Source organism: Schistocerca nitens, chromosome 5, assembly GCF_023898315.1.
Source record: "Schistocerca nitens isolate TAMUIC-IGC-003100 chromosome 5, iqSchNite1.1, whole genome shotgun sequence".
NCBI lineage: Eukaryota > Metazoa > Arthropoda > Insecta > Orthoptera > Acrididae > Schistocerca > Schistocerca nitens.
Window position 1 is genome coordinate 16404384 of NC_064618.1, and position 26212 is coordinate 16430595.

The 26212-nt window shown below is 41.7% G+C and overlaps 1 protein-coding gene across 3 annotated transcripts in view; it reads right to left on the minus strand.

Moving 5' to 3' along the window:
* Nucleotides 1-26212, minus strand: part of LOC126260095 (oocyte zinc finger protein XlCOF6-like) — a 186082-nt gene that overhangs the window by 118510 nt on the left and 41360 nt on the right. For 2 of the 3 annotated variants that reach the window (XM_049957318.1, XM_049957317.1), the window contains exon 4: nucleotides 11251-11331. In XM_049957318.1, coding sequence (XP_049813275.1) covers nucleotides 11251-11331 — 81 coding nt within the window. Of the gene's footprint in view, nucleotides 1-11250; nucleotides 11332-15836; nucleotides 15922-26212 lie in introns of all 3 variants that reach the window. The other variant, XM_049957319.1, reaches the window with a different exon arrangement.

Here is a 26212-nt window from a genome sequence, read left to right on the forward strand (position 1 = left end):
CTTTTCACTTGCCTGGAGTTCCTCCAGACTACGGGAAATGGTAGTTAATGAGATTAATATGTACTAAATAAAAAACGGTACAGAGGAGTAGAGTAAAGAATGACATAATTAAGTGTCTATGACATCTGGAGTCTGTGATTGGAGGTTAAAATTATCGCGTCATATGTACGAAAGTCCTAACTTCATTATTAAATGCAATGCTCAGATAACTATGATTGAAACAAAAAGGAAAGGATGAGCTATGTATTAAGTACATGATTGCTTGAAAAAAGTGTTATATAAACTGATTGAAATGTAAATTAGTGTTATGTGAATACAATCTTGATGTACATAATGAACGTGTATAAAATATCGCCTGTTCGAGCTAAGCGGAGGGAAATGTAGTGCCTCGAGATCTTCGGGGTGAATTCTAGAGACACTCATATTTCACCAACTCGAACACACTATATTTTAAGGATGAGTGTGCGAGTGGAAATGTGTCTACTGCGCCACGGTTTATGCGTGTGCAGGACGGGCAGGTGTTACGTTGTGGCGATCTATCGGCGCTGACAAGTAGTGGTCCCGCACGCCTTGGAAGTTGTATGTCCAGTACTAGGAGTAATCAAGGGCTACTCTTTGGCAGTGAAATAGTAGTGACTGTTGGGAACAAATGAAATATGTTTTATCTAGAGACTTATATACTCTATTGTTTGACTTGCAAGGAGCAGGAACTGTTTTGACAAGAGTTATTACAACCAAAAAGAGACTGTAATGACATATGTACTAAGTACTAAGGTTTTCCAGACGAGGTTGATTTACGAGACTTGAAAGAGCATGTGAAACTTTTGTAGTTGTTTTATTGTGAAGAAGAAAATGTAGCGAAGTTGATATGAAAGTATTTTGAGAGTATGAAATCATTTCAAAAGTGGAGAAGTAGTTCAGTAACATTTCCCTAACCAGCATGAAATCTTCGGAGAAGAAGCATTGTGAAGATCAATGCAGCCATCTGTCCTGAGAAGAAAATTGGCTGCACACAATACGTAAATCACCCACGAGAGACGTCAGAGTCTCGCACCCCAGCACCACACAGTCTCCGGTCATCAGGAAATACCTATCGCTCTTGTTGTTGTTGTGGTCTTCAGTCCTGAGACTGGTTTGATGCAGCTCTCCATGTTACTCTATCCTGTGCAAGCTTCTTCATCTCCCAGTACCTACTGCAACCTACATCCTTCTGAATCTGCTTAGTGTATTGATCTCTTGGTCTCCCTCTACGATTTTTACCCTCCACGCTGCCCTCCAATGCTAAATTTGTGATCCCTTGATGCCTTAAAACATGTCCTACCAACCGATCCCTTCTTCTAGTCAAGTTGTGCCACAAACTTCTCTTCTCCCCAATCCTCGCTCTTATTGTGCACAATTTACATTCGAACAGCACATGCAAAATGTGACTCAACAATAATGGTAGTGAATGAGGAGAAGAAAAACACGTGCAAAGAAGTTGATCCTCATTTGTACAGACTGAATAGGAAGTGGACATCTCCATAATTAGTCTTGACACTACATATTCAAGCAGCAATGCCTGTTTTAGACCATTTTAAATTACCTGAAAGTTGACACTTCAACAAGAATATTTCAGGCCATAAAATGTTGATGGAACGAGATGCAGATTTTTGCATGAAATGGAAGATATTAACTTCTAGGACATTGTCTGGATTGATGAAACATGGGTGAATGTAGATCATACTGTTACAAAAGGTAGGAGTGACAACAAAGGAGAAGGTATGGCACTCCCCACAGGAAAAAGTGGTAGAATTATTGTTTTCCATGCTGGTACCTACCACGGCTGTCAAATACTTTTCAGATCCACAAAAACAGCAGTTAGGAAACATTTTTAAATTGTTTCTAACAGATATTACCAAGTTTAGAAAATCCATCAGTAATTATTATTGACAATGCCACACACCATTCAGTTAGGATAAGTCTCCACCCCTGTTCTCTTGAACGGGAGACATTATTCAGTGGTTATGACAACACAAGAGTTACTGCGGACGACTCACTGAATAAAGCAGAATTATTAGAACTCTTGTCACTTCACAAGCCACAGTTTCCAACCTATGTTATTGACGGGGTCGTCTATAAATATGGACACAGAGTCATAAGACTACCACCTACACTGCCTCTTTAACGCTATTGAACTTATTTGGGTGCAAGCGAGAGGATACACTGCTAAAGAAAATAATTTAAAAAAAAAACTGTAAGTGGAGTTGAGAAATTAACTATTCAGGGTCTGGAAAATGTTAATGAAATGGACTGGATGAATGCTGTGACGCATACAAAGTGACGACTGATGTGCCATGCCTATGTGGCCTGTAACATGTAACGTGTCAGCTCCTGAAGACAGTGTGAAGAGAGTTCCATAGTTTGCTGTTGGCACTGATTTCTCTCTTGAGTTTGCTTGTAGAGGTTAGCTTTGGTCGCTGTTAACAAAGCAAGCGTAATGAATAGTTCTGCCACAAGTTGTTGACTGCTGTCAACTTGGATACAATACATATTGTGAGGTTATGCTTATATTAGAAGTTCAGTCACTTAAAACCAGCTGTCAACAACAGAGTACCGTGGTTTCCCATAATTCCTCAAAAGGGAGCCTCACAATTCAATAATATTATCAATCTGTCATTATATTGACTACCTGAGGGCGCATATGAAAAGTCCATGCAAAAATAAAAACTACTTACGTGTTTTGGGTAAACCTTTTTTATTTTTTGACATAGTCTCCTTTTAGACTTATACACTTCGTCCAATGCTGTTCTAATTTGTTGATCCCTTCCAAATAATAGGAATTGTCCAAGTCTGCAAAATAGCTATTAGTTGCTGCAATCAACTCCTCGTTTGAATAAAATCTGTGTCCCGCCAGCCATTTCTTCAAATTGGGAAACAGATAGTAGTCCGAGGGAGCCAAGTCTGAAGAACAGGGGGGATGTGAAACGAGTTGGAATCCTATTTCCAATAATTCTGCGACCACAACTGCTGAGGTGTGTACTGGTGCAGTGTTGTGATGGAGGACTTTTTTTTTCAGTCCAATTGCCGGCGTTTTTCTTGCAGCTCAGTTTTCAAACGGTCCAATAATGATGAATAATATGCACCTGTAATAGTTTTACCATTTTCCAGATAGTCTATGAGGATTATTCCTTGCGAATCGCAAAAGACAGTTGCCATAACCTTTCCGGCCAAAGGAATGGTCTTCGTCTATTTTGGTGCAGATTCTCCCTTGGTAACCCATTGTTTAGATTGTTGTTTGGTCTCAGGAGTATAGTAATGTAGCCATGTTTCATCCACAGCGACGAAACAACACTTAAAAGTCTTGTATATTCTTCCTGAACAGCTGCAAAACATCCTTGCAACACTTCACAAGATTCCAATTTTGGTCAAGCGTGAGCAATCGCTGAACCCATATTGGTTGGTTGGTTGGAGAAGGGACCAAACTATGCGGTTATCAGTCCCTCCGACCTTGGAGTAACTAAAACCAATAAAATCCCATATTTGAAGAGGGAACTACAAGGTCCATAAAATGATAAACTATTGACAGGGAAGGAAGGAAAAGGACAGAAGAAGAGGTGAGGGAAGGAAAGTGACTAATGACAGTGGCGTGAAGGAAGAAGCACAGGAGACAAGAGAGACGCTGAAGACATAACAGCCCCCAGAAGGAAAGGAGTGGGAAGGCGGAGGGCTGGGGTGAACCAGCAGAGGGCTGAGGTGAACCACCAAGCCCGGCTAAAGCCAATCCAATCGGGGCAAAGGGTGAGAGCAAGAGGGCCTGCCATCTCCTCCACTCACCGATAAGGTGGAAAGCCCTCCCTTTAATAATCATGAATAAAATGTAAAACGAGATCCGCCACTCAGGCAGTGTCAGCCACCACCAGGGGTAGTGAGCCTGGAAAGCAAAAAGTCTGTCACAGGGCGGCTAAGTTGGGACAGCCCGATAAGATGTGAGCCACAGTCAACATCGGTCCACAACGACAGAGAGGAGGGTCCTCACGACGGAGGAGATAACCGTGATTCAGCCAAGTACAGCTGATGTGGAACCGGCATAGGACGACACAGGCCTTACAAGAGGCCCGTAAGGAGTACCGCCACGGAGTTGCAGAATTCTTAATCACCCTGAGCTCGTTTGGCGAAGAAAGAGTGCGCCATTCTGCATCCCAAAGGCCCAAAACCTGTCGACGTAATGCCGAGCGAAGATCTATTTCCGGAAAGCCAATAACAAGAGGTGGCCTGGTAGTAGCTAATTTAGCCAGTCGATTGGCAAGTTCGTTGCCAGGAATCCCAACATGGCCTGGAGTCAAAAAATAAATAAAATAAAAAATAAAAAACATGGCGGATAACGCAGTGCACCTGTGTAAAATACGTGACAAAAAGTGTGTGTTGTTGCAAAAAAGAAGAATAGCCAACAAAAAACAAGTAGAGGAGAATGCCAGCTGGTGCATCCAAACTGCTGTCGAGATTGTACCACTGTAGGAACTGAAGATACATGTAATTTGCCAGCTGAAGATGGGCACAAACCCGAAATGCATATTGGCATAAATAAAACGCATTAAAAAGTGGCTGGTTGCTGTATTTTTATAGTGAAATATCATTATCCATGGCCACGGAGCTCAACAGTTCAAATAAAATGGACAAATTGTTACTGGTATGTATTTGTTGATCCATTCTCCCAGCTTCGGATAATCAACTTTTTCCATCGGAATGTTAGCCTCAATGAAAGCTCGAGTAGTCGATAAAATGAATGATTCTTTATCATTTTTGCTCGTTTTGCCGCTGCAGTGACTTCCGTGAGCGTAGCTTGTCTTTTTATACCACTAGTTGTTAGCGCCTTCTTCTTGTTCTTCTTATGGGAAGAACTGTTATTAATGTATTTCAGGCACGTGTCCTTCCTCTGCCACTCAATACCCACATTGCAGTATTTGCACACAAGTATCTTCCTACTTTTGTCGAAAACATAAAATCCTTCTGACGAAAATTCCTTTTCTCGGTCGAAGACTGTCACTACCATATTAATCATCTGTAACACGAAAACAAAACACAAAATACCACACTCAATGCACCAGCGATCCACAACGATTTCCAACAGGCAATACTGAATACATAGCCAGACCATTGTAGAATATCTTTGGAATACTCGATATATTATATATAGCGAAATGGTGTACAATCAATATCCGGATAGTATTACCATAACTCCAATCGAATTTCCGCAGTTAAGTTCAAATGACAAGATTTTACAAAGTTTTGTCAATTATTTTGCGATTTGGCTTAAAAATAAATAGTTTCGTGTTTTCAGCAAAATGGGTAAAATTTCAAGAAAATTTCACGATTTCGCGCTTTGCGAAAAACAGGTGCCTAAGTATAAGGGACGTACCTACCAGAATGAAAAGAGGAAGTGGTCTCATAAGGTCAACCCACAAACAAGGTAAAGGTGCTGAACCTAGGAGAAGGGGACAGTATCGTGACAAAAGTCACAAATTTTATAGAAATTATTCTGGAAAGTATAAATTCTATGAACAACTACCATTATAAGTGTTGTAGAAATAAATGAGTGTCAAAAGAACACGTTCTTTACCCAGAGTTCCTCCAAGCTACAAAAAATAGTAAGAATAGTACCTACTAAGGAAAGGTAGTACAAAAGATGAGAACAGAAAATAGGTTACTCATGAGTCATGAACATCTGGAATTTACTATCGATACAGGTAGCCGTAACGTAGGTGCAACCACAATGGAGGGGTATCTGTTGAGAGGCCAGACAAGCATGTGGTTCCCAAAGAGGGGCAGCAGCCTTTTCAGTAGTTGCAGGGGCAACAGTCTGGATGATTGACTAATCTGGCCTTGTAACACTAACCAACACGAACTTGCTGTGCTGGTCCTGCAAATGTCTGAAAGCAAGGGGAAACTACAACCATAATTTTTCCCGAGAGCATGCAGCTTTACTGTACGGTTAAATGATGATGTCGTCCTCTTGGGTAAAATATTCTGGAGGTAAAATAGTCCCCCATTTGGATCTCCAGGCGGGGACTACTCAGGAAGACGTTGTTACCAAGAGAAAGAAAAGTGGCATTCTACGGGTTGGAGCACGGAATGTCAGATCACTTACTCAGACAGTTAGGTTAGAAAATTAAAAAGGGAAATTGATAGGTTAAGATAGATATAGTGGGAATTAGTCATGTTCGATGGCAGGAGGAACAAGATTTCTGGTCAGGTGAATACAGGGTTATAAATACAAAATCAAATAGGGGTAATGCAGGAGTAGGTTTAATAATGAATTAAATATAGTAATGCGGGTAAGCCACTACAAACAGCATAGTGAACGCATTATTGTGGCCAAGATAGATGCGAAGCCCATGCCTACCGCAATAGTACAAGTTTATATGCCGTCTAGCTCCGCAGATGATGAAGAGATTGATGAAATGTATCATGAGATAAAAGAAAATATTCAGATAGTGCAGGGAGACGAAAATTTAATAGTCATAGGTGACTGGAATTCGATAGTGGGAAAAGGAAGAGAAGGAAACGTAGTAGGTTAATATGGAATGGGGCTAAGGAATGAAAGTATTACTATACTACGATATGTTTTGATTGGGAATTGGGATGCACGAGTAGTGGAATCTTTTACAGATTTCAATGAAATGAAAAACAAAACAGCCAAAGATATTTGTGAGAGAATACTAAGTAGCCCAATGGTGATGGACTTCACTTTATGAACTGAAGAGGACAAGCTTTCAATAACGCTGCCAACATGGTTGGAAGAGTGGCAGGTGTGCAGCAACAGGTAAAATACTTTAATAGTAAGGCAAATTTGTTGCTCGAGGCCCAATTTGTTGGTAGAGGTGAATTCATTGACTTTCTTGGGTACAATGGAACACTGTTATGCTTTCTTTCTCATGTAAACTCAGGGATGGCAGTTTCTGTTTGCTGTTATAGGCAAGAGTTTCAAGAGGTCTCAAAAGATTTGTTGCAGCACAATAGGTAGCGGAGCAAAGATGACTGGATAACATTAAAAACAAAGTTTGTATCTTGGGTCTCTGGGAACCAGTACTGCGTGAAATGAAATGGACCCAAAGTAATTTACAGAGGGACTTAATGAACATTAGTGTGTTGAGAAAATAAAAGCATTACAGGCACTATTTGAAGATAAATGAGGAGTCTGTAGAAAAGGCTTTCAGTTACATATAAAACTTGTGCAAAGAATTTGACGTTTCTATTAAACTTCCAAGTTGAATTAGGAGGTGATATTTGTGGTGACCGAAGTAGAGATGTCGGCTTATTGCACGAGAACGATTTAAAACAAAAAGTGTTTCCTTCATTAGATAAAGTAATTGTTGAAATCCGTAAGAGGTTCCAGTAGTTTCAGAATTTGGCCAAAAAGTATGCCTTCCTAAGGCCTGCAATGACATTGGGCATTGATGACTAGAAGAGAGAAAGCTGCAGTGAGTGTGTATATAAGGCTTCGTAGGTACAACAAATTGTAAGAAACAATCTATTAAGTCCGGCCTAGTGTGTTTGTTATAGTTTACTTATGAGTCCAAACTTGAAGAAGGTAACATGCTTTTATAATGCTCAGAATATTCCCCACAGCTGCTGTAAGTAATGCCAGTTGTGAGAGAAACTTCTCTAAGTCAAAACCGATAAAAAATTATTTAAGATCAACAATGTCTAGGTTAAAGTTAACAAATGTAGTTATTTTGGCCATCAGCCAAGATATAAAAATTAACATTCACCAATAACTTAAAAGAATTTGTGTTGCAAATAATGCGTACAATATAATTTCAGTTTAAGACAGACACTTTATTGTGAATCCATTTGAAACAGTGACAGAGTATGAGAGATTTTTTGCCTTCCATTTCTTTGCATGCATTTTACAACTGTTACACGCAAAAGTAATACTTCCCTGAACTTTGAGACTTCACGCTGATCCTCAATATGTTTAGAGTGATTCTCATCTTTCAAGTTGATTTGTGAATAAATTCTAGTGTTTACAAAGTGAAGCCCTATATCTCATATCACATGCCCTCTCTATAAAGGAGAACGCAAATACACATTTTGCCAGGAAATCTGAAGCTATGAACATAAAGTTGCATTCAGATATATTTATATGTTCAAGCCCTTCTTAAATTTTTCGCTGCACTATGTAAACCCTTCCCACTTCCTAACACAACATAATATTAATATTCGTCCTTTGGTTAAAATTTTACATAAAAAGAGAAATATTTTCAGGGCATTTTCAATGAAATCATGCCAGTGTCACGGCTCCTGAACACAGCAGTTCATTTTCCATGGTAGGACTTCAAAGCACACTGAATTTGAAACAGCTTGTTAATCACTTGTGAGTGGTAGGGTCAAGGAAAGTAACTGACTGCAAGGAAAATCACTAGCATGTATGAGGGGGCTTTAACAGATTGTTTCTATAAAACAGAAAGGTGTTACAAACAATAAACAAAAGTCATTAGGTACTTATAGATATGTTGTTCTTAACTCTGATGTCAATAATGCAGCTTTATTTGAATTTGTTGTTCTCTTTTTGACAAGATACCTGGACTGAATCTAAAATGTAATGAAATTGCGATGTTCGTCTCTTGTTTTTGTGATGTCCACGATAATGTCCGCTGCCCTTGTCCCTGTGCTCCAGGTGGCATGGGAGTGATGGAAGAGTGATGCAAGATGCACCTCTAAATTATTTTTCATAGACAGTTCTAGAAAAACTTGATGATTCACTTTAATTCGGTAGATGATCGCCACTGTTTTTAGCCCTACTTATAGACGAGTCCATTCTCTATATTGAAAGCCTTTTTCAACCCACTATTAGCTCTACAGCCTAACACATGTCTGCCACCATAAGATTACAGTCGTGTGTTATTTAATACATACGCACTCACCCTCGAAAACCAAAGCTGTCAAGAAATCTGCACCCCAGGGGGATATCTACCTACGTTGTAGACTATTAAGTCATGTAAGTCTCTGCTCTGGAGGTCATACAATTCAAATTAAATGTTCCAGCCAATAAGTGCTATGGTAACAGACTGACAGGCTTCCACCCCCATATAAACATTCCCAACAGCTCATTCCTCTCTTCTGCTACCGGTACAACAAGATCAGTTACATATGTTTCCAGCCTGACCTTGAACACAACCATGAAGTTCAGTTGATGCGCACACAAATTGCAGCCCGCTACTGGCCTCAGTCGAATGACGACACTTGTATGAGTAATACGTTGTGTGCTGCAATGGATACAATTGCACTGATTAAGTTCCTGACAAAAGAAGGGCTTGCACCAGCTGAAATCAAAATCTGCTTGGATGGTGTTAATGGTGAGGCTTCCCCTTTAAACTCCACAGTTAAGGAATGGTAAAAACAGTTTCGTCTAGATGGAGAAAGCATTGCTGATGATCCACGTGTTGGTCAACCTGTTGAAGTGGTGACTGAGGAAAGCATCGCTGTTGCTGAAAGTGAACTTCTGAGTGACAGGCTGTTGAACCTCAAGGAAACTTGCAGCAATGTTAGGGTTAACTGAAACAACCAAATTTCAGGTCATGCATGATGATTTGAACATGAAAAATGTCAGTGCAAGATGGGTGCCCAGTCTTCTCCATGCAGTGCAGGAGCAGCAGCTCATAATTTGCTGCACCCAGTTGTTGGAACTTTGCCGTGGCAACCAGAAACACGTACTGGAATCCACTGTTGAGAGAGGATGAAACTATGGTTCCTTATATGATCCTCTGCCCAAAATAGAAGCTCTTGAATGGTGTAAACCAGTGAAGCTCCACCAAAAAAGACTAAGGTCACTACGCCCACAGAAAAAGTCATGGCAACAATCTTCTGGGATTCCAGAGGAATTATCTTAAGTTTATTTCAAAGAGAGAAACACCACTGTGAGTGTCAATACGAGAATTCACTCCTGTACAAATAACATGATTCCTTCAAACTGAAGAGGAGAGGAAGGTTGTCACATGGTGTTCATCTGTCCACAACAATGCGCCAGTGCACACAGAGGCAACTGCGAAGATTTCTGTAAAGGAAAGTGGCTTCCAGGAGATTGACCATTCATCCTATGGTACAGATCTAGCTCCAGGTGACTTATCTTTTCTCCAAACTATATTTTGCCGATAAAGAATCGGATTACTTTCTGAAAGGCACAAGGTTGTTAATTCACAGATGTGTAAAGTCTATTGAAATAAAGGGTGATTATGTAAATAAAGTGTGACTGTAAAAAAAAACACTTAAAGATGTAGTCAGGCCGCAAAATTTCAGGACCCACCCCGTATCCTCCCTGCTACTAGCAGTTTCCTCCTAGGTGTTGCTTCCAGGAATAACCACTCGTTATTCTTGATACAGTGTTACAAAAAGTTGAAAAGTTTATACCTCAAGGTAAGCTCTTGTGACTCAGGGAATACTCATGAACCCAACAAATCCTGGTTTCACTAAATTCGCCCTGTCCTCTAATGATAAGCTGATATATGGAGTGTGCCTGTCCATCGTTTAATGGGCAGTGGAAATGCCTGCTGAGCTACCATTGACAAGGAATTATTATAGAATAAATACACATGAAAGTACTTTCCAAACTCAAATGAGAATATCATAATTTACTGCTATGAAAGCCCATTCTGCACATCCTCAAAATTGTTACGAATTACTTACTTCTCAGTCGATGAGTGTATATGCTTTCATTCCCAGGACTGTCTTAAATATATGAAATTTTCTTTGCTTTTACAGACAACTCACACAAAAAGGTCATGTAAATAATCTGCTAAAATAATTTATTCAGCATAACAGAAAGTGTAGAACAGACCCAAAAAATTATGTAGGGAAAATAAATGAGAATGTGTCTATCTTCTTTTGATAAGCTTCAATCAAATACAAATACTGTTACACATTATCAAAGTTCTCTATTATTTTTGCTCAGCTGCGAAAATGGAAGGGGGGGGGGGGACAGAAAATTTAGGGTTCACACTGGGTGGCAGATACCCACACTAAACCACTGCCCAGAATATAAAACTATAAAATATGTATAAGAATACATAGCAAAGTCTTCGTCAATTATGTAAGTAATGAAATGTTACTAATATGTAACAGCAGCTACACAGTAGTAGCAACAATTCTGAAAGTGTGTCTACACTAAATAACACATTTCACATATTTCCTCTTTTATATATCTCTAGTAAAATATCACAATTTAAATAAAGTTATAAATCATGATTTCCTGTGATCAGAATTAATTATACTTACCCTTGTTCAGAAGTGTTTTCCCCCAATGGTTCAATATACACATCACCTTCTGCTATTTCATAACGTGTTTCTATTTCCGCACTGTAACAGACAACCCCATACTATAGAAATCTCTCTAAACAAATTTTGTTATTTTATTGCTACATGAAATCCAAACAGAACAGATGTAGTCCACAAAGAATTTAAAATTAATGTGAAAAAGGGATATATTCAGTAAATTTTGTTTTTGTGGTTCAGAATGACAATAAAAGGGCATAAAGAGAATTCAGTATAATACTGCATGTTACAAATCTTCAGGACAACATGATAACTAAAGTAAGAGGTTATTACAAATCTGTCACAAGGAAAGTGCATAGTACTGATATTCTGATCTGGGTGTCAGAAAATTGAGGAAGACGAGATTTTTTAAACAGTTCAACTGTCTTCATATTCTGGACATTGTGTTGCTTTTGAGCTCAATACATACTCAAACTTCCAATATAAGCGGCATTTTCTTATTACAATTTTGTAGCAAGTTGCCAATGTCTCCTAAAAAGCGAAGCACAGAAGGCTATGCCTCAGTTAAATTTGATTTTGTCAAACAGTCAGAATAAATAATAAAACCAACCTGATTAATTCATAACATGATACACAGCTCATTGTTTCCATTAGCAAGTTATCATAAACCGCATTCCCTCCCTAAACTAGCCAAGAAAGAGCACAGAAATGTGATGAGACTACTACCATCCTTTTAACAGGTGGCGCTGGGAATGTACCACCCCAATGGAAATCATCCGCTGACATTGCCGCAACCATATTGTGTGCGCAACAAATGTAAACAACGAAGGCTTTCCCGGCGTAATGATTGATAATATTCTTCTCGGGTGCGCAGCCGGATCATAACATCATCTTGACACAATATTTCAGCGGTCCATCTGGCCACCATCATCAGGTGAGAGTGCTGGTACACGATCTCGACGGAAGTTCTGCGAGATCGTGTACCAGCACTCTCACCTGAAGATGGCAGCCAGATGGATCGCTGAAATATTGTGTCAAGATGACATTATGATCCGGCTGCACACCCGAGAAGAATATTATACACGTAAACCATCAATATCACCCCTTCTATGCTCGACCAGCAATCATTTTTATTATGTTGATCAAGATATAGACTAAAGTGGTGGGTGTTTCACGGCAAATGCTACTCTACTAGGCTTCAGTTTTTTCAGTAACAATGTCACATCTATTGTTGTTGTTGTTGTTGTTGTTGTCTTCAGTCCTGAGACTGGTTTGATGCAACTCTCATGCTACTCTATCCTGTGCAAGCTTCTTCATCTCCCAGTACCTACTGCAACCTACATTATTCTGGATATGCTTAGTGTATTCATCTCTTTCTCTCCCTCTACGATTTTTACCCTCCACGCTGCCCTCCAAAGTTAAATTGGTGATCTCTTGATGCCTCGGAACATGTCCTACCAACCGATCCCTTCTTCTAGTCAAGTTGTGCCACAAACTTCTTTTCTCCCCAATCCTATTCAATACCTCCTCATTAGTTATGTGATCTACCCATCTAATCTTCAGCATTCTTCTGTAGCACCAGATTTCGAAAGCTTCTATTCTCTTCTTGTCTAAACTATTGATCGTCCATGTTTCACTTCCATACATGGCTACACTCCACACAAATACTTTCAGAAACGACTTCCTGACACTTAAATCTATACTCGATGTTAACAAATTTCTCTTCAGAAACGGTTTCCTTGCCATTGCCAGGCTACATTTTATATCCTCTCTGCTTCGACCGTCATCTGTTATTTTTCTCCCCAAATAACAAAACTCGTTTACTACATTAAGTGTCTCATTTCCTAATCTAATTCCCTCAGCATCACCCGACTTCATTCTACTACATTCCATTATCCTCGTTTTGCTTTTGTTGATGTTCATCTTATATCCTCCTTTCAAGACACTGTCCATTCCGTTCAACTGCTCTTCCAAGTCCTTTGCTGTCTCTGACAGAATTACAATGTCGTTATCTCCATGGATTTCAATACCTACTCCGAATTTTTCTTTTGTTTCCTTCACTGCTTGCTCAATATACAGATTGAATACCATCAGAGATTGGGTACAACCCTGTCTCACTCCCTTCCCAACCACTGCTTCCTTTTCATGCCCCTCAACTCTTGTTACTGCCGTCTGGTTTCTGTACAAATTGTAAATAATCTTTCACTCCCTGTATTTTACCCCAGCCACCTTCAGAATTTGAAAGAGAGTATTCCAGTTAAAGTTGTCAAAAGCTTTCTCTAAGTCTACAAATGCCAGAAACGTAGGTTTGCCTTTTCTTAATCTAGCTTCTAAGATAAGTCGTAAGGTCAGTATTGCCTCACGTGTTCCCATATTTCTACAGAATCGAAACTGATCTTCCCCAAGGTCGGGTTCAACTAGTTTTTCCATCAGTCTGTAAAGAATTCGCGTCTATATTTTGCAGCCATGACTTATTAAACTGATAGTTCAGTAATTTTCGCAGCTGTCAACATCTGCTTTCTTTGGGATTGGAATTAATATATTCTTCTTGAAGTCTGAGGGTATTTCGCCTGTCTCATATCTTGCTCCCCAGATGGTAGAGTTTTGACAGGATTGGCTCTCCCAAGGCTGTCAGTAGTTCTAATGGAATTATGTCCACTCCTGGGGCCTTGTTTCGACTCAGGTCTTTCAGTGCTCTGTCAAACTCTTCACGCAGTATCTTATCTCCCAGTTCATCTTCATCTACATCGTCTTCCATTTCCATAATATTGTCCTCAAGTATATCGCCCTTGTATAGACCCTCTATACACTCCTTCCACCTTCATGCTTTCCCTTCTTTGCTAACTGGGTTTCCACCTGAGCTCTTGATATACATAAAGTGGCTCTCTTTTCTCCAAAGGTCTCTTTAAACTTCCTGTAAGCAGTATCTATCTTACCCCTTGTGAGATAAGCCTCTAAATCCTTACATTTGTCCTCTAGCCATCCCTGCTAGGCCGTTTTGCACTTCCTGTCGATCTCATTTTTGAGAAGTTTGTATACATTCTTGCCTGCTCCATTTACTGCGTTTTTAGGAATATTTTCTCCTTTCATCAATTAAATTCAATATTTCTTCTGTTACCCAAGGATTTCTAGTAGCCCTTGTCTTTTTACCTACTTGATCCTCTGCTGCCTTCACTATTTCATTCTCAAAGCTACCCATTCTTCTTCTACTGTATTTCTTTCTCCCATTCCTGTAAATTGTTCCTTTATGCTCTCCCTGAAACTCTCTACAACCTCTGGTTCTGCCAGTTTATCCATGTCCAATCTTCTTAAATTCCCACCTTTTTGCATTTTCTTCAGTTTTAATCTACAGTTCATAACCAATAGATTGTGATCAGAGTCCACATCTGCCCCTGGAAATGTTTTACAACTTAAAACCTGGTTCATAAATCTCTGTCTTACCATTATATAATCTATTTAAACCTGTCAGTATCTCCAGGCTTCTTCCATGTATACATTCTTCTTATATGATTCTTGAACCAAGTGTTAGCTATGATTAAGTTGTGCTCTGTGCAAAATTCTACCAGGCGGCTTCCTCTTTCATTTCTTACCCCCAATCCATATTCACCTACTACGTTTCCTTCTCTCCCTTTTCCTACTACCGAATTCCTGTCACCCATGACTAGTAAGTTTTTGTCTCCCTTCACGACCTGAATAATTTCTTTAATCTCATCGTATATTTCATCAATTTCTTTATCATCTGCAGAGCTAGTTGGCATATAAACTTGTACTACTGTAGTAGGCATGGGCTTCATGTCTATCTTGGCCACAATAATGCGTTCACTATGCTGTTTGTAGCAGCTTATCTGCACTCCTATTTTTTAATTCATTAGGTAACCTACTCCTGCGTTACCCCTATCTATCACCAGCGAAAAATAATTCTAGTAATATGTTCAATCAGTTTTCCTTGCTGTGGTTGGTTTAATATTATATTAGGCTCAAACAATGATACATCTTTAACAATTCGTACTTTAAATGGCAATTTTCAGTTACTTTGTCAGTAGCATGATTCACATCGCAATCCAAACTTAGCAAATCTGAAATGCAATCAGGAGCAAATGGATAAGCAGTCTGAAACTTTCTTAAAAATGATTCACATTTTAAAGGAATAGTATTGAAAAATCATAAGTTTACGTTTCATGAAAATGTCTTTTTATTGTGCTGGAATATTTCTGATAATAAGTTCAATGAAAACTTACTATTCACAACTTGCAAAGCTGATCCATCTTCAGCTTTTGTAACATTATCTCTTGTACCAACTGATTCAACTAGGTTTTGGGTTTCAAGCACATTTTAACACTGGCACACTATCTCAGGTTTGTTTCAATCTTTAGTACTGAACTGAAATTGACTGGGCAGATGGATTTACACTTTATTTGTCTTACCAACATTTTTTCGCTCTTGAAAAAGTTCTAAAAGCACAAAAAATTTTTAAGGGTAGATTGAGCACCTTTTTTTTTTTAAAAAAAAAATCTCTTTAAAAAGAAAAAGAAAAAAAAAGATACACACAAGCTTTTGGTCTAAAAATTTTAAAAATTTTTGTGTAGTACCTTGACATAAGCTTGTACATTGGAAGCCCCTTTTCTTAATCATTCAGCTAATTGTGGGTTGATTTCCGAGTTCAATGATTATTCACTGAAAGCAGTTGTAATAAACATAAACATGGTCCATAGTAGGCTGTAATGCAATGTTTATTTAAACATGTAATTAGCTAATTTTGACTAACCAGTAAAGTACTTGGGGTCAAACAAACAGATCTGTATGAATGTTTGGTTACAGGACCATTATGTACCTCTGAATGTGCTGGTGGGTGTCGTTTTTCTGCAAAACTCTGCAGTCATGCTCTAGATATCACTGTAGATGTAATTGTAGATGCCATACGCAATGCAGCAATCTTAACTATAAATGTAAATGCGGAATGTCAATAAAATGCTCCGAGCAATACGAATGACTGCAAAACACACAGTGAAGAAATGCAAGTTGATTGCATGGCATATTTGTACATTCTATAATATCAGTGTTGAACGCCACATCAATGACACTTTTGAAGTTGTTCACGTGTTCACCAATATCGTAGCCAGCGTTCTGCCAAGCGTAACGAAGCATTGGTCTGTATACTCCCGCAGATAACTGATTGTAAATGACAGAATGCATATTCATGATAAAGAATCTTTCATGCAATTTCGGCTGCATATTACTGTAGCGTAGTTTAATTAAGTCTGTTATTCTCTAGGCATATATTTTATATTGCCTGAAGAAATACACATCCAGAGGTTGCGCATTTTTGTAGTTTTAGGCGGAATGATTTTCCACCAGATGCTTCCAGTAGTACTCGTTCATCCTTATGCCCAGACCAGGAGTCACAAAGTACTAATGACTTTCTGGACAAATCTGGATTCAAAACTGACAGAAAAAACGTCTTCCTCACACTTGCATCGACGACGACATTTGGCGGGCACCGCGTTTCTATTTCCCTTGACACGCGGGGTCCAAACTTTCCACTGGATTCTTGGAAGCAAATATCGACAGTGTTTCTCTCCCCTTTCATGGATAGTGTTCTGTCACAAGAAAGTTCATAGTTGAACTGACTGATCACAGTTCCATACAGAACTAATATCTAGGGTTTCTCTCGTGATATGCTCATTGACGTCAGCAACAAACGTTTGAGCTCTTTCAATCAGCTCTTCTTCATCATCCTTATCTTTTCGTGCTTGGAGCATAGTGATATGGCGTGATGTTATCCTAAACTCCTTTTTCACATTAGTAATAAATCCTAGTGAAGCTGTAAAGTTTGTACACCCGAGATTTCTGGCTACGTCCAATGCCCAATGTTGTAAATGCCAATAATGAACGGCGGAACCGCATTCTCGTGCTTCATCGAATTTCGCCATTACACACTCCTTGATGGTCTTTAACAGCAGTGTACGATTTCCTTTGAAAATTGTATTTCCTTCTCTTTTCTTTGCCACGTAATCCAGTATGTTTTTAATATTGCTTTGGGACTTCAGTTTAGGGTATCTTTTCAGAAGCTTGTCGTATGTGTCGAAACCTGTTACGTAATAATCATCGTACATGTTCTCCATTGTGTTGTCACCAAATGCCATGATGATACTTACAACTGTAACTTTCTTCTTGGGAGACGGTTGGTATTCACTGTCACTGCTTCCATCGCCTCTTCCCGCACTTGCCATAGCACTACCGTTTGCAACGAGTTGTTCGTCATCATCATCCCTATCATCACCATTATGTGTTAGTGTTACAACAGCATCTGTCTAACTTATGCTCATATTTCTGCACTACAATAGATACCAGAAAACATGTGAATGATTCGTCTTCTATACCAATACCATCTTCACGAAGAAGGGTTCTTCGTAACTTCATCTCAACCAATAGCAATACATTAGCAGGATTGATTACCTATCGCCGAGCCATCTGATGCTTCAATACACAAATAATGTCACAAAACACAACTTCAGAGGCACACTGCACCGTCCCTACTGGTCCCGACTGGCGTACTGGCAGGTCAGTGTGCAATTCAGCATGGCACACGCAGAGGCCTCTAACGGACGACTGCAGAGTTTTGCAGATGCGGGACTATCACTAGTGCAATAAGAGACTTTTACATTATTTCTCACACGAATTTGGTGTATTTGTGTTTGTTCGAGCCCAAGTACTTTCCTGGTAAGTGATGACTGTCAAGTACCTGTACGAACAACATGGCAAAGTACTACGCTGTCTGCATACATCACCATGTATAAATAACACTTTGCACACCTCACATTAATATGCAACATTACTCCACAAATTTCTTACTTACATTTCTAACATCTGTATTTCACGTCATTTTCAAATCACTCTTAATTACAAGTAAAAAGTGGCCACATTATGTCATTTTACAAAAGGATCCACACTACAGTGATGCCTTTAAAGATCATATTCTTTGCTCTATGTACAACCACATGGTAACTGACAGCAGCTGGTAATTTGTTGTCACAGATATATATTCATATTAAGATTTAAGACCTAATAAGACACATCATAGGCATGTTACACAATTTACTGGTGTGCCCGACTTCGTTGATATCGTGTACAAAAACAGTCGGTGACCCAGAATACATTAAGGGCATATAAATGGCCTGTATACAGTACATGGCATATCACTGGACAAACTACATTATTTTATTCATCATATTAACAAAAATATACGAGGTACGTACAAAATTCCACAAATCATAGAAATAGAATACTCTACCAATTGCTGGCATGTCAGGAATAACAAGTGCCTTATATCTTAAATCATCTGTGTCTGAAAGCTACACATGCCAGACCTGACTAACTACAGACTGAAATCCCACAAGTGCTTTTTTTATTTTATTTCAAGTAACAACCAATATACAATATATGGAAAGGTGGAAACCATCTGTCACTTGCATTATAAAATGTATGAACCAGTATTTGGAACATAAAGGACTACATGTATGATAGTATCTCAATATAAAATACATTTTAAAAAACAATGGGACCGATTCAAAATAAAGAGGAATAATGTGGTAAATAACTATAAAAAGAGGAGAAAGGAACCGTTATGTAGCCACATAAAGTAACCATAACACCAAAATATAAAATGTGTAAAAATCAATATCATACTTTTATAGGAGCAGCAGCCTGTCACAATATGTATTGATTAGCTGGTTGGTCGGTTTAAAAGAGGGAGAGGAAGGAACCAGACTGCGAGGTCATCAGTCCCTCGTTCCCGGCAAAATAATTACACAAGGGACAGAAGAAAAGAAAGGAGATGTACAGCACAATAACAGGAGAAAGGAAGAACCAGAAGAACGACAGAAGGACAACCAACACTACCATGGACAAAACAGAAAAACAAAACCACAGAGAGAAGCAAGAAACAGGTAGAAGGGGTAAAAACAAGACAGCAGATGACTGTGGCTGGCCGACCATGAGAATAAAAAGAAAAAGCCAGCCACTCTGCGACACATTAAAACATTCACCCTAAAAGCATTAGAGTGGAGAACACAAAGGGACAAAGAACATGCACCAAAACTTACACAGAATGATAAAACCCACCATCACACATAAACCGTAAAACTAAATTAGGCGATGAGACATTGTCAGCTAAAATTAATAGCAACGAGTCCGGTAACTGAAGAGTCCATCACAGGGCAGCCAAAGGACAGCTCACCAAGATATGGCCCACTGTCAGCCGGGCGCCGCACCGACAGTGAGGTGGGTCACCATCGCGCAGGAAGTAGCCGTGTGTCACAGTTTGCTGTGCATGCTGAGGTTATGCCACTTCATCTCCCAAAGCTGCAAAACCTTGTGGTGTAGTACCGAACACAGATCAGTTGCAGAGAAGCCGATAGCTTTTAGGCTGCTCAAGGAGTCACTACACAGTGCATGAATGGTTGTGTTCAAGAGCACGAGATATAGCCACCAGATCGGCAGTGAAAACACAGCAGCCATCGGGCAAGGAATGCTATTCAATATGATCTCCATGGACATACAAGAAGCTAACGTGAGTATTAGCCATCGAGCCGTCGGTGTAAACCACTTCATGGCCTGGGTACAGGTCAAGAATCGATAGGAAGTGGCAGCAGAGAGCCATGTGAAACGTCCTGGCGCCCTAAGTGTACACCATGGAGGTGTATGTGAATGGACCTCTAATATAGGTGATACAGGCAACGACTCCAGTTCGGAAAGAAGGGATCAGACACAAACTGCAATTGGCAGCCCTGACCTGGGCCGCCGACGCGGGAGATGGACCACCACAGGTGGGAAAAGGAGACGGTGATTCAGATGCGCAGGAGAATTACGCACATGTGCAATGTAACTGGCCAGCAGTTGTGCACGTCTAACCAGCAATGGAAGGACTCTGACCTCCACAAGCACGCCGGTCACCGAACTCGTCCTAAAAGCTCCTGTCACTAGGCAAGCGCCACAGTGGTGCACTGGGTCAGGTAAATCAGGTAAATGCTACACTGAGGTCACCGCCGAACCATAAACCAGACTCCCATAGTCAAGGCAGGATTGAATAAGGGCTCTGTAGAGCTGAAGCAACGTAGAGCAATCTGCACCACCATTTGGTGGTTGCTCAGGCAACGGAGGGCATTGAGGTTCTCCCAGAACTTCCGCTGAAGCTGACGAAGGTGCGGAAGCCGAATCAATAGAGCATCAAAAACCAGTCCTAAGAATCAATATGTCTCCTCTACAGTGAGTGGATCATCATTATGGTAAAGATCTGATTCTGGATGAATGGTACGATGCTGACAGTAGTGCATAACACATGACTTTGGGGCTGAAAGCTGGAAACCGTAGGCTAAAGCCCATGAATGCGCCTTGTGGATGGCTCCCTGTAGGCGCCGCTCAGCAACACCAGTATTGGTGGAACAGTACGAAATGTAGAAGTCTGTCTGCCAACAGAGAAGGTGAGACAGACAGCCCTACAGCTGCTGCTAGACCATTAATGGCCACTAAAAATACAGACCCCTACATGACCCCATTCTCCTGGATATGGATGGAACTATGGGAGGCACCAACTTGGACACGAAAAATACGGAGCGACAGGAAGTATTGGATAAAAATCGGGATAGGGCCCCAGAGACCCCACTCATATAATGTGGCAAGGATATGATGTTGCCAGGTGGTGTCATACCCATTCCATAAATCAAAAAAGATGGCAACCGGTGTTGGCGTCTGGGAAAGGCTGTTCAGATGGAAAATTCAAGGGACACAAAATTATCAGTGGTAGAGCAACCCTGGAAAAAGTTGTCCTGACATGGAGCCAGTAGGTCACGTGACTCCGGTGCCCGACCCAATCGCCGACACACCACACGTTCCAGTAGCTTACAAAGAACGTGGGTGAGGCTGATGGGCCGATAGCTATCCACATAAAGCAGGTTTTTACCAGGTTTGAGCAGCAAAATGATGGTGCTCTCCTGCCGTTGTGATGGAAAGACGCCATCGCACCACATCCAGTTGACGATGACAAGGAGATGTTGCTTGAAGTCAGATGAGAGATGTTTAATCATCTAACTGTGGATCCAATCTGGCCCAGGAGCTGTTTCGGTGCAATGTGCAAGGGCACTGAGGAGTTCCCACTCTGTAAATGGGGCATTATACGATTTAATGTTGGCACGTAGTCAAAGAGAGGACTTTCCCTTATAGCCGCCGTTTGAGAGTGCGAAAGGATGAGGATAATTCTCTGACGCTGAGGCTCGAGCATAGTGCTCAGCAAAGTGCTCGGCTATCGCATTTGCGTCAGTAGATAACACACCATTTATGTTAACACCAGGAACACTTGTAGGGGTCTGGTACCGGAAAACACGTTTGATCATTGCCCAGACTTGGGAAGGTGACATATGGCACCCAATGGTGGAGACATATCTCTCCCAACACTCCTGCTTCCATCGTTTGATAAGTTGGTGCTCCAGAGAAGGGTGCCGCTTATGCCACTATAGAGATTCGCCGACACTCCTAAATTCCTTCAGCGACTTCCGGTGACCACCAAGTGACTGCCTTTCGCCGGGGCAACCTAAAGAGCAAAGGATCGAGTTTTCTGAAACAGAAATAATTGTTGTAGTCACCTGCTCAACCATCACATTGATGTTACCGTGTGTGGGAGATTCTACGGTGGCAGCAGAGGTGAAAGTTTCCCAGTCTGCTTTGTTTAAAGCCCATCTGGGTCTGACACTGGGACAGTGACAGGAAAATGAGGCAGTGGTCACTACCACACAGGTCATCAAGTTGGTTGGTTCGTTGGTTTAAAGGCGGGAGAAGGGACCAAATTATGAGGTCATCAGTCCCTTGTTCCTAACAAAACAGTGCCACAAGTGTGAGAATAAAATGTACGAAACATATAACACAAAACTGAAAGAAAGGAAAAGCCACAAGAACGAAGGGAAGACATCAAATGCTAAAAGGAACAAAAGAGGACAAGAAAACAACAGAAACACACTAGAAACAGAAGAGAGTAAAACATGAAAGCAGATTACAGAGGCTGGCCAACCACGAGAATAAAAGGGAAAACCAGCCACTCTGCAACACAGAGGGACAAAGGACATGTGCTAAAACCTACATAGAAGTATAAAAACCACTCTCACGGATAAAACATAAAACTAAAGCTGCTGTGGAGGCACTGTCGCCCAACACCGAAGGCAGGGCGCTGGGAAAGTTAAAAGTCTTCCGCAGAGCGGCTAAATGTGGGCAGTCCAGCAAGAGGTGGACGACTGTCAATTGGGAGCCACAGCGACACTGAGGTCGGTCCTCGCGACGGAGTAGGTAACAGAACGGCGAGACTGTTCCAGGGCACAGATGGACTCCTGAATGGACACCACCAGAGGGTGGCGAGGGTAGCACTGATCGATAGCTTGTACGCTGCTCAATGAGTCAGTACACAGGAGAAATGACTTGCGAGGGCATGAGCGAATGTACTCAAGAGTATGAACTATGGCCGCCAGCTCTGCAGTGAAAACACTGCATCCAACTGGCAAGGAGTGCTGCTCAATACATCCTCTATGAACATATGTGAAGCCTACGTGACCATCAGCCATTGAGCCGTTGGTGTAAATCGCTTCAGAGCCCCGGAACACGTCAAGAATTGAGAGGAAGTGACAGCAGAGAGCGGCGGGGTTAATGGGGTCCTTAGGGCCATGAAAAAGGTCCACACGAAGATGCAGCCGAGGCGTACACCACGGAGGCGTACATGAATGGACCGCACATAGAAGTATTAAAGGGAAGGAATCCAGTTCGGAGAACAGGGACCGCACACAAACCGCAATCGTTAGCCCCAATTTAGGCCGCTGATGCAGTAGATGGACTGCCACGGGCGGGAATAGGTGATGGTAATTCGGATGCTCAGGTGAACTATGAATGTGTGCCGCGGAACTGGTGAGCAGTTGCGCACTTCTGGTCTGCACTGGAGGGACACCAGCCTCCAACAGCATGCTGGTCACCAGACTCGTCCTAAAAGCTTATGTCCCTAATCGAACCCCGCAGTGGTGCACAGGGTTGTGTAAATGCAATGCTGAAGGCGCTGCCGAACCATAAACCACACTCCCATAGTCAATTCGGGATTGGACAAGGGCTCTGTAAAGCTGCAGCAGCGTAGAGCCAATTGCACCCCAATTGGTGTTGCTCAGGCAATGGAGGGCACTGAGTTACTCCCAGCACTTCTGCTTAAGCTGACGAAGATGAGGGAGCAAAGTCAATCGAGCATCGAAAACCAGTCCTAGGAATTAATACGTCTCCACTACAGTGAGTGGATCGTCATTATGGTAAAGTTCTGGTTCTGGATGAATGGTACGATGCTAGCAGTAGTGCATAACACATGACTTTGGGACCAAAAACTGGAAGCCGTGGGCTAGAGCCCATGATTGTGCCTTGTAGATGGCTCCCTGGAGACGCCGCTAAGCAACATCAGTACTGGAGCAGCAGTACGAAAAGCAGAAGTCGTCTGCTTACAGAGAAGGTGAGACGGAGGGCCCGACAGATGCTGCTAGACCGTTAATGGCCACTAATACTAGAGACACATTCAATACAGAGCACTGCGGGACTCCGTTCTCCTGGATATAGATGGAACTATGGGAGTTACCAACTTTGACACAGAAAGTACGGAGCAACAGGAAGTTTTGGATATAAATCGGGAGTGGTCCCCAGAGACCCCACTCATACAATGTGGCAAGGATATTATGTCGCCAATTCATCTCGTATGCTTTATCGAAGTCAAAAAAGACGGCAATCAGGTGCTTCCACCTGGAAAATGCTGTTCAGATGGCTGACTCAATGGACACAAGATTATCAGTGGTAGAGCGACCCTGGCAGAAGCCACCCTGACATGGAGCCAGCAAGCCACGTGACTCCAGGACCAAACCCAACCACCGACATACCATACGTTCCAGCAGCTTGCAAAGAACTTCAGTGAGTCTGATGGAAGGACAGCTATCCACATCAAGTGGGTTTTTACTGGGTTTGAGCACCGGAATGATGATGCTCTCCCGTCACTGCGATGGAAAGATGCCATCGCACCAGAGCCGGCTGAAGATGACAAGAAGCTGTCACTTGTAGTCAGATGAGAGATGTTTAATCATCTGGCTGTGAATGCGATCAGGCCCAAGAGCTGTGTCAGGGTAATGTGCAAGGGCACTGAGTAGCTCCTACTCTGTAAATGGGGTGTTATAGGATTCACTGCAGCGTATAGTGAATGACAGGACGTTCCCTTCCAGCCACTGTTTGTGTGTGCAAAAGGCTGGGGGGGTAATTCTCTGACGCAGAGGCTCGAGCAAAGTGCTCAGCAATCGCGTTTGCGTCGGTACATAACTTGCCATTTATGTTAACACCGGGGACAGCTGTTGGGGCCTGGTACCTGAAAAGATGTTTGATCTTTGCCCAGACTTTGGAAGGAGACGTGTGGCACCCAACGGTGGAGACATATCTCTCCCAACACTCCTTCTTCCATTGTTTGATAAGGTAGCAAACACGGGCACAGAGCCATTTAAAGGCTATGATGTGCTCCAGGGAAGGGAGCCACTTATGCTGCTGAAGAGCTCGCTGAAGCTCCTTAATTGCTTCAGCGTCTTCCAGCAACCACCAAGGGACTGCCTTATGCCTTGGGCATGTTGCCCTCGATGGTGAGTGTTCATCGGAGGTGAGGGTATAATCTGGAGTGCCCCAGGGAAGTGTGGTAAGTCCGCTGTTTTCTATCTACATAAATGATCTTTTGGATAGGGTGGATAGCAATGTGCAGCTTTTTGCTGATGATGCTGTGGCGTACGGGAAGGTGTCGTCGTTGAGTGACTGTAGGAGGATACAAGATGACTTGGACAGGATTTGTGATTGGTGTAAAGAATGGCAGCTAACTCTAAATACAGATAAATGGAAATTAATGCAGATGAATAGGAAAAAGAATCCCGTAATGTTTGAATACTCCATTAGTAGTGTAGTAGTAGTCACATCGATTAAATATTTGGGCGTAACATGGCAGAGCGATATGAAGTGGGACAAGCATGTAATGGCAGTTGTGGGGAAGGCAGATAGTAGTCTTCGGTTCATTGGCAGAATTTTGGGAAGATGTGGTTCGTCTGTAAAGGAGACCGCTTATAAAACACTAATACGACCTATTCTTGAGTACTGCTCGAATGTTTGGGATCCCTACCACGTTGGAGTGAGGGAGGATGTAGAAGCAATTCAGAGGCGGGCTGCCAGATTTGTTACTGGTAGGTTTGATCATCACGCAAGTGTTACAGAAGTGCTTCAGGAACTTGGGTGTGAGTCTCTGGAGGAAAGGAGGTGTTCTTTTCATGAATTGCTACTCAGGAAATTTAGAGAACCAGCATTTGAGGCTGACTGCAGTACAATTTTACTGCCGCCAACTTACATTTCGCGGAAAGACCACAAAGATAAGAGAGATTAGGGCTCGTACAGAGGCATATAGGCAGTCATTTTTCCCTCATTCTGTTTGGGAATGGAACAGGGAGGGAAGACGCTAGTTGTGGTACGAGGTACCCTCCACCATGCAGCGTATGGTGAATTGTGGAGTATGTACGTACATGTAGATGTAGGGGATTGTGTTTTCTGCCGCAGAATCAATTGTGCTAGTCACCTGCGCAACCATTACATCAATGGTGCTGTGTGGGGGAGATTCAGCGGTGATAACAGAGGTGAAAGTTCCCCAGTCCGCCTTGTTCAAAGCCCATCTGGGCAGGCGTCCATGTGCCTGATGCTGGGGGAGTGAGAGGAAGATGGGGAAGTGGTGACTACCACACAGGTCATCATGTGCTCTCCAGGGGATAGATGGGAGAAGTCCTGGGCTGCAAATTGATAAATCAATGGCTGAGTAGCTACCATGAGCCACACTGAAATGTGTGGCGGCCCCGGTATTTAAGAGGCAGAGGTCGAATTGTGACAGTAAAATTTC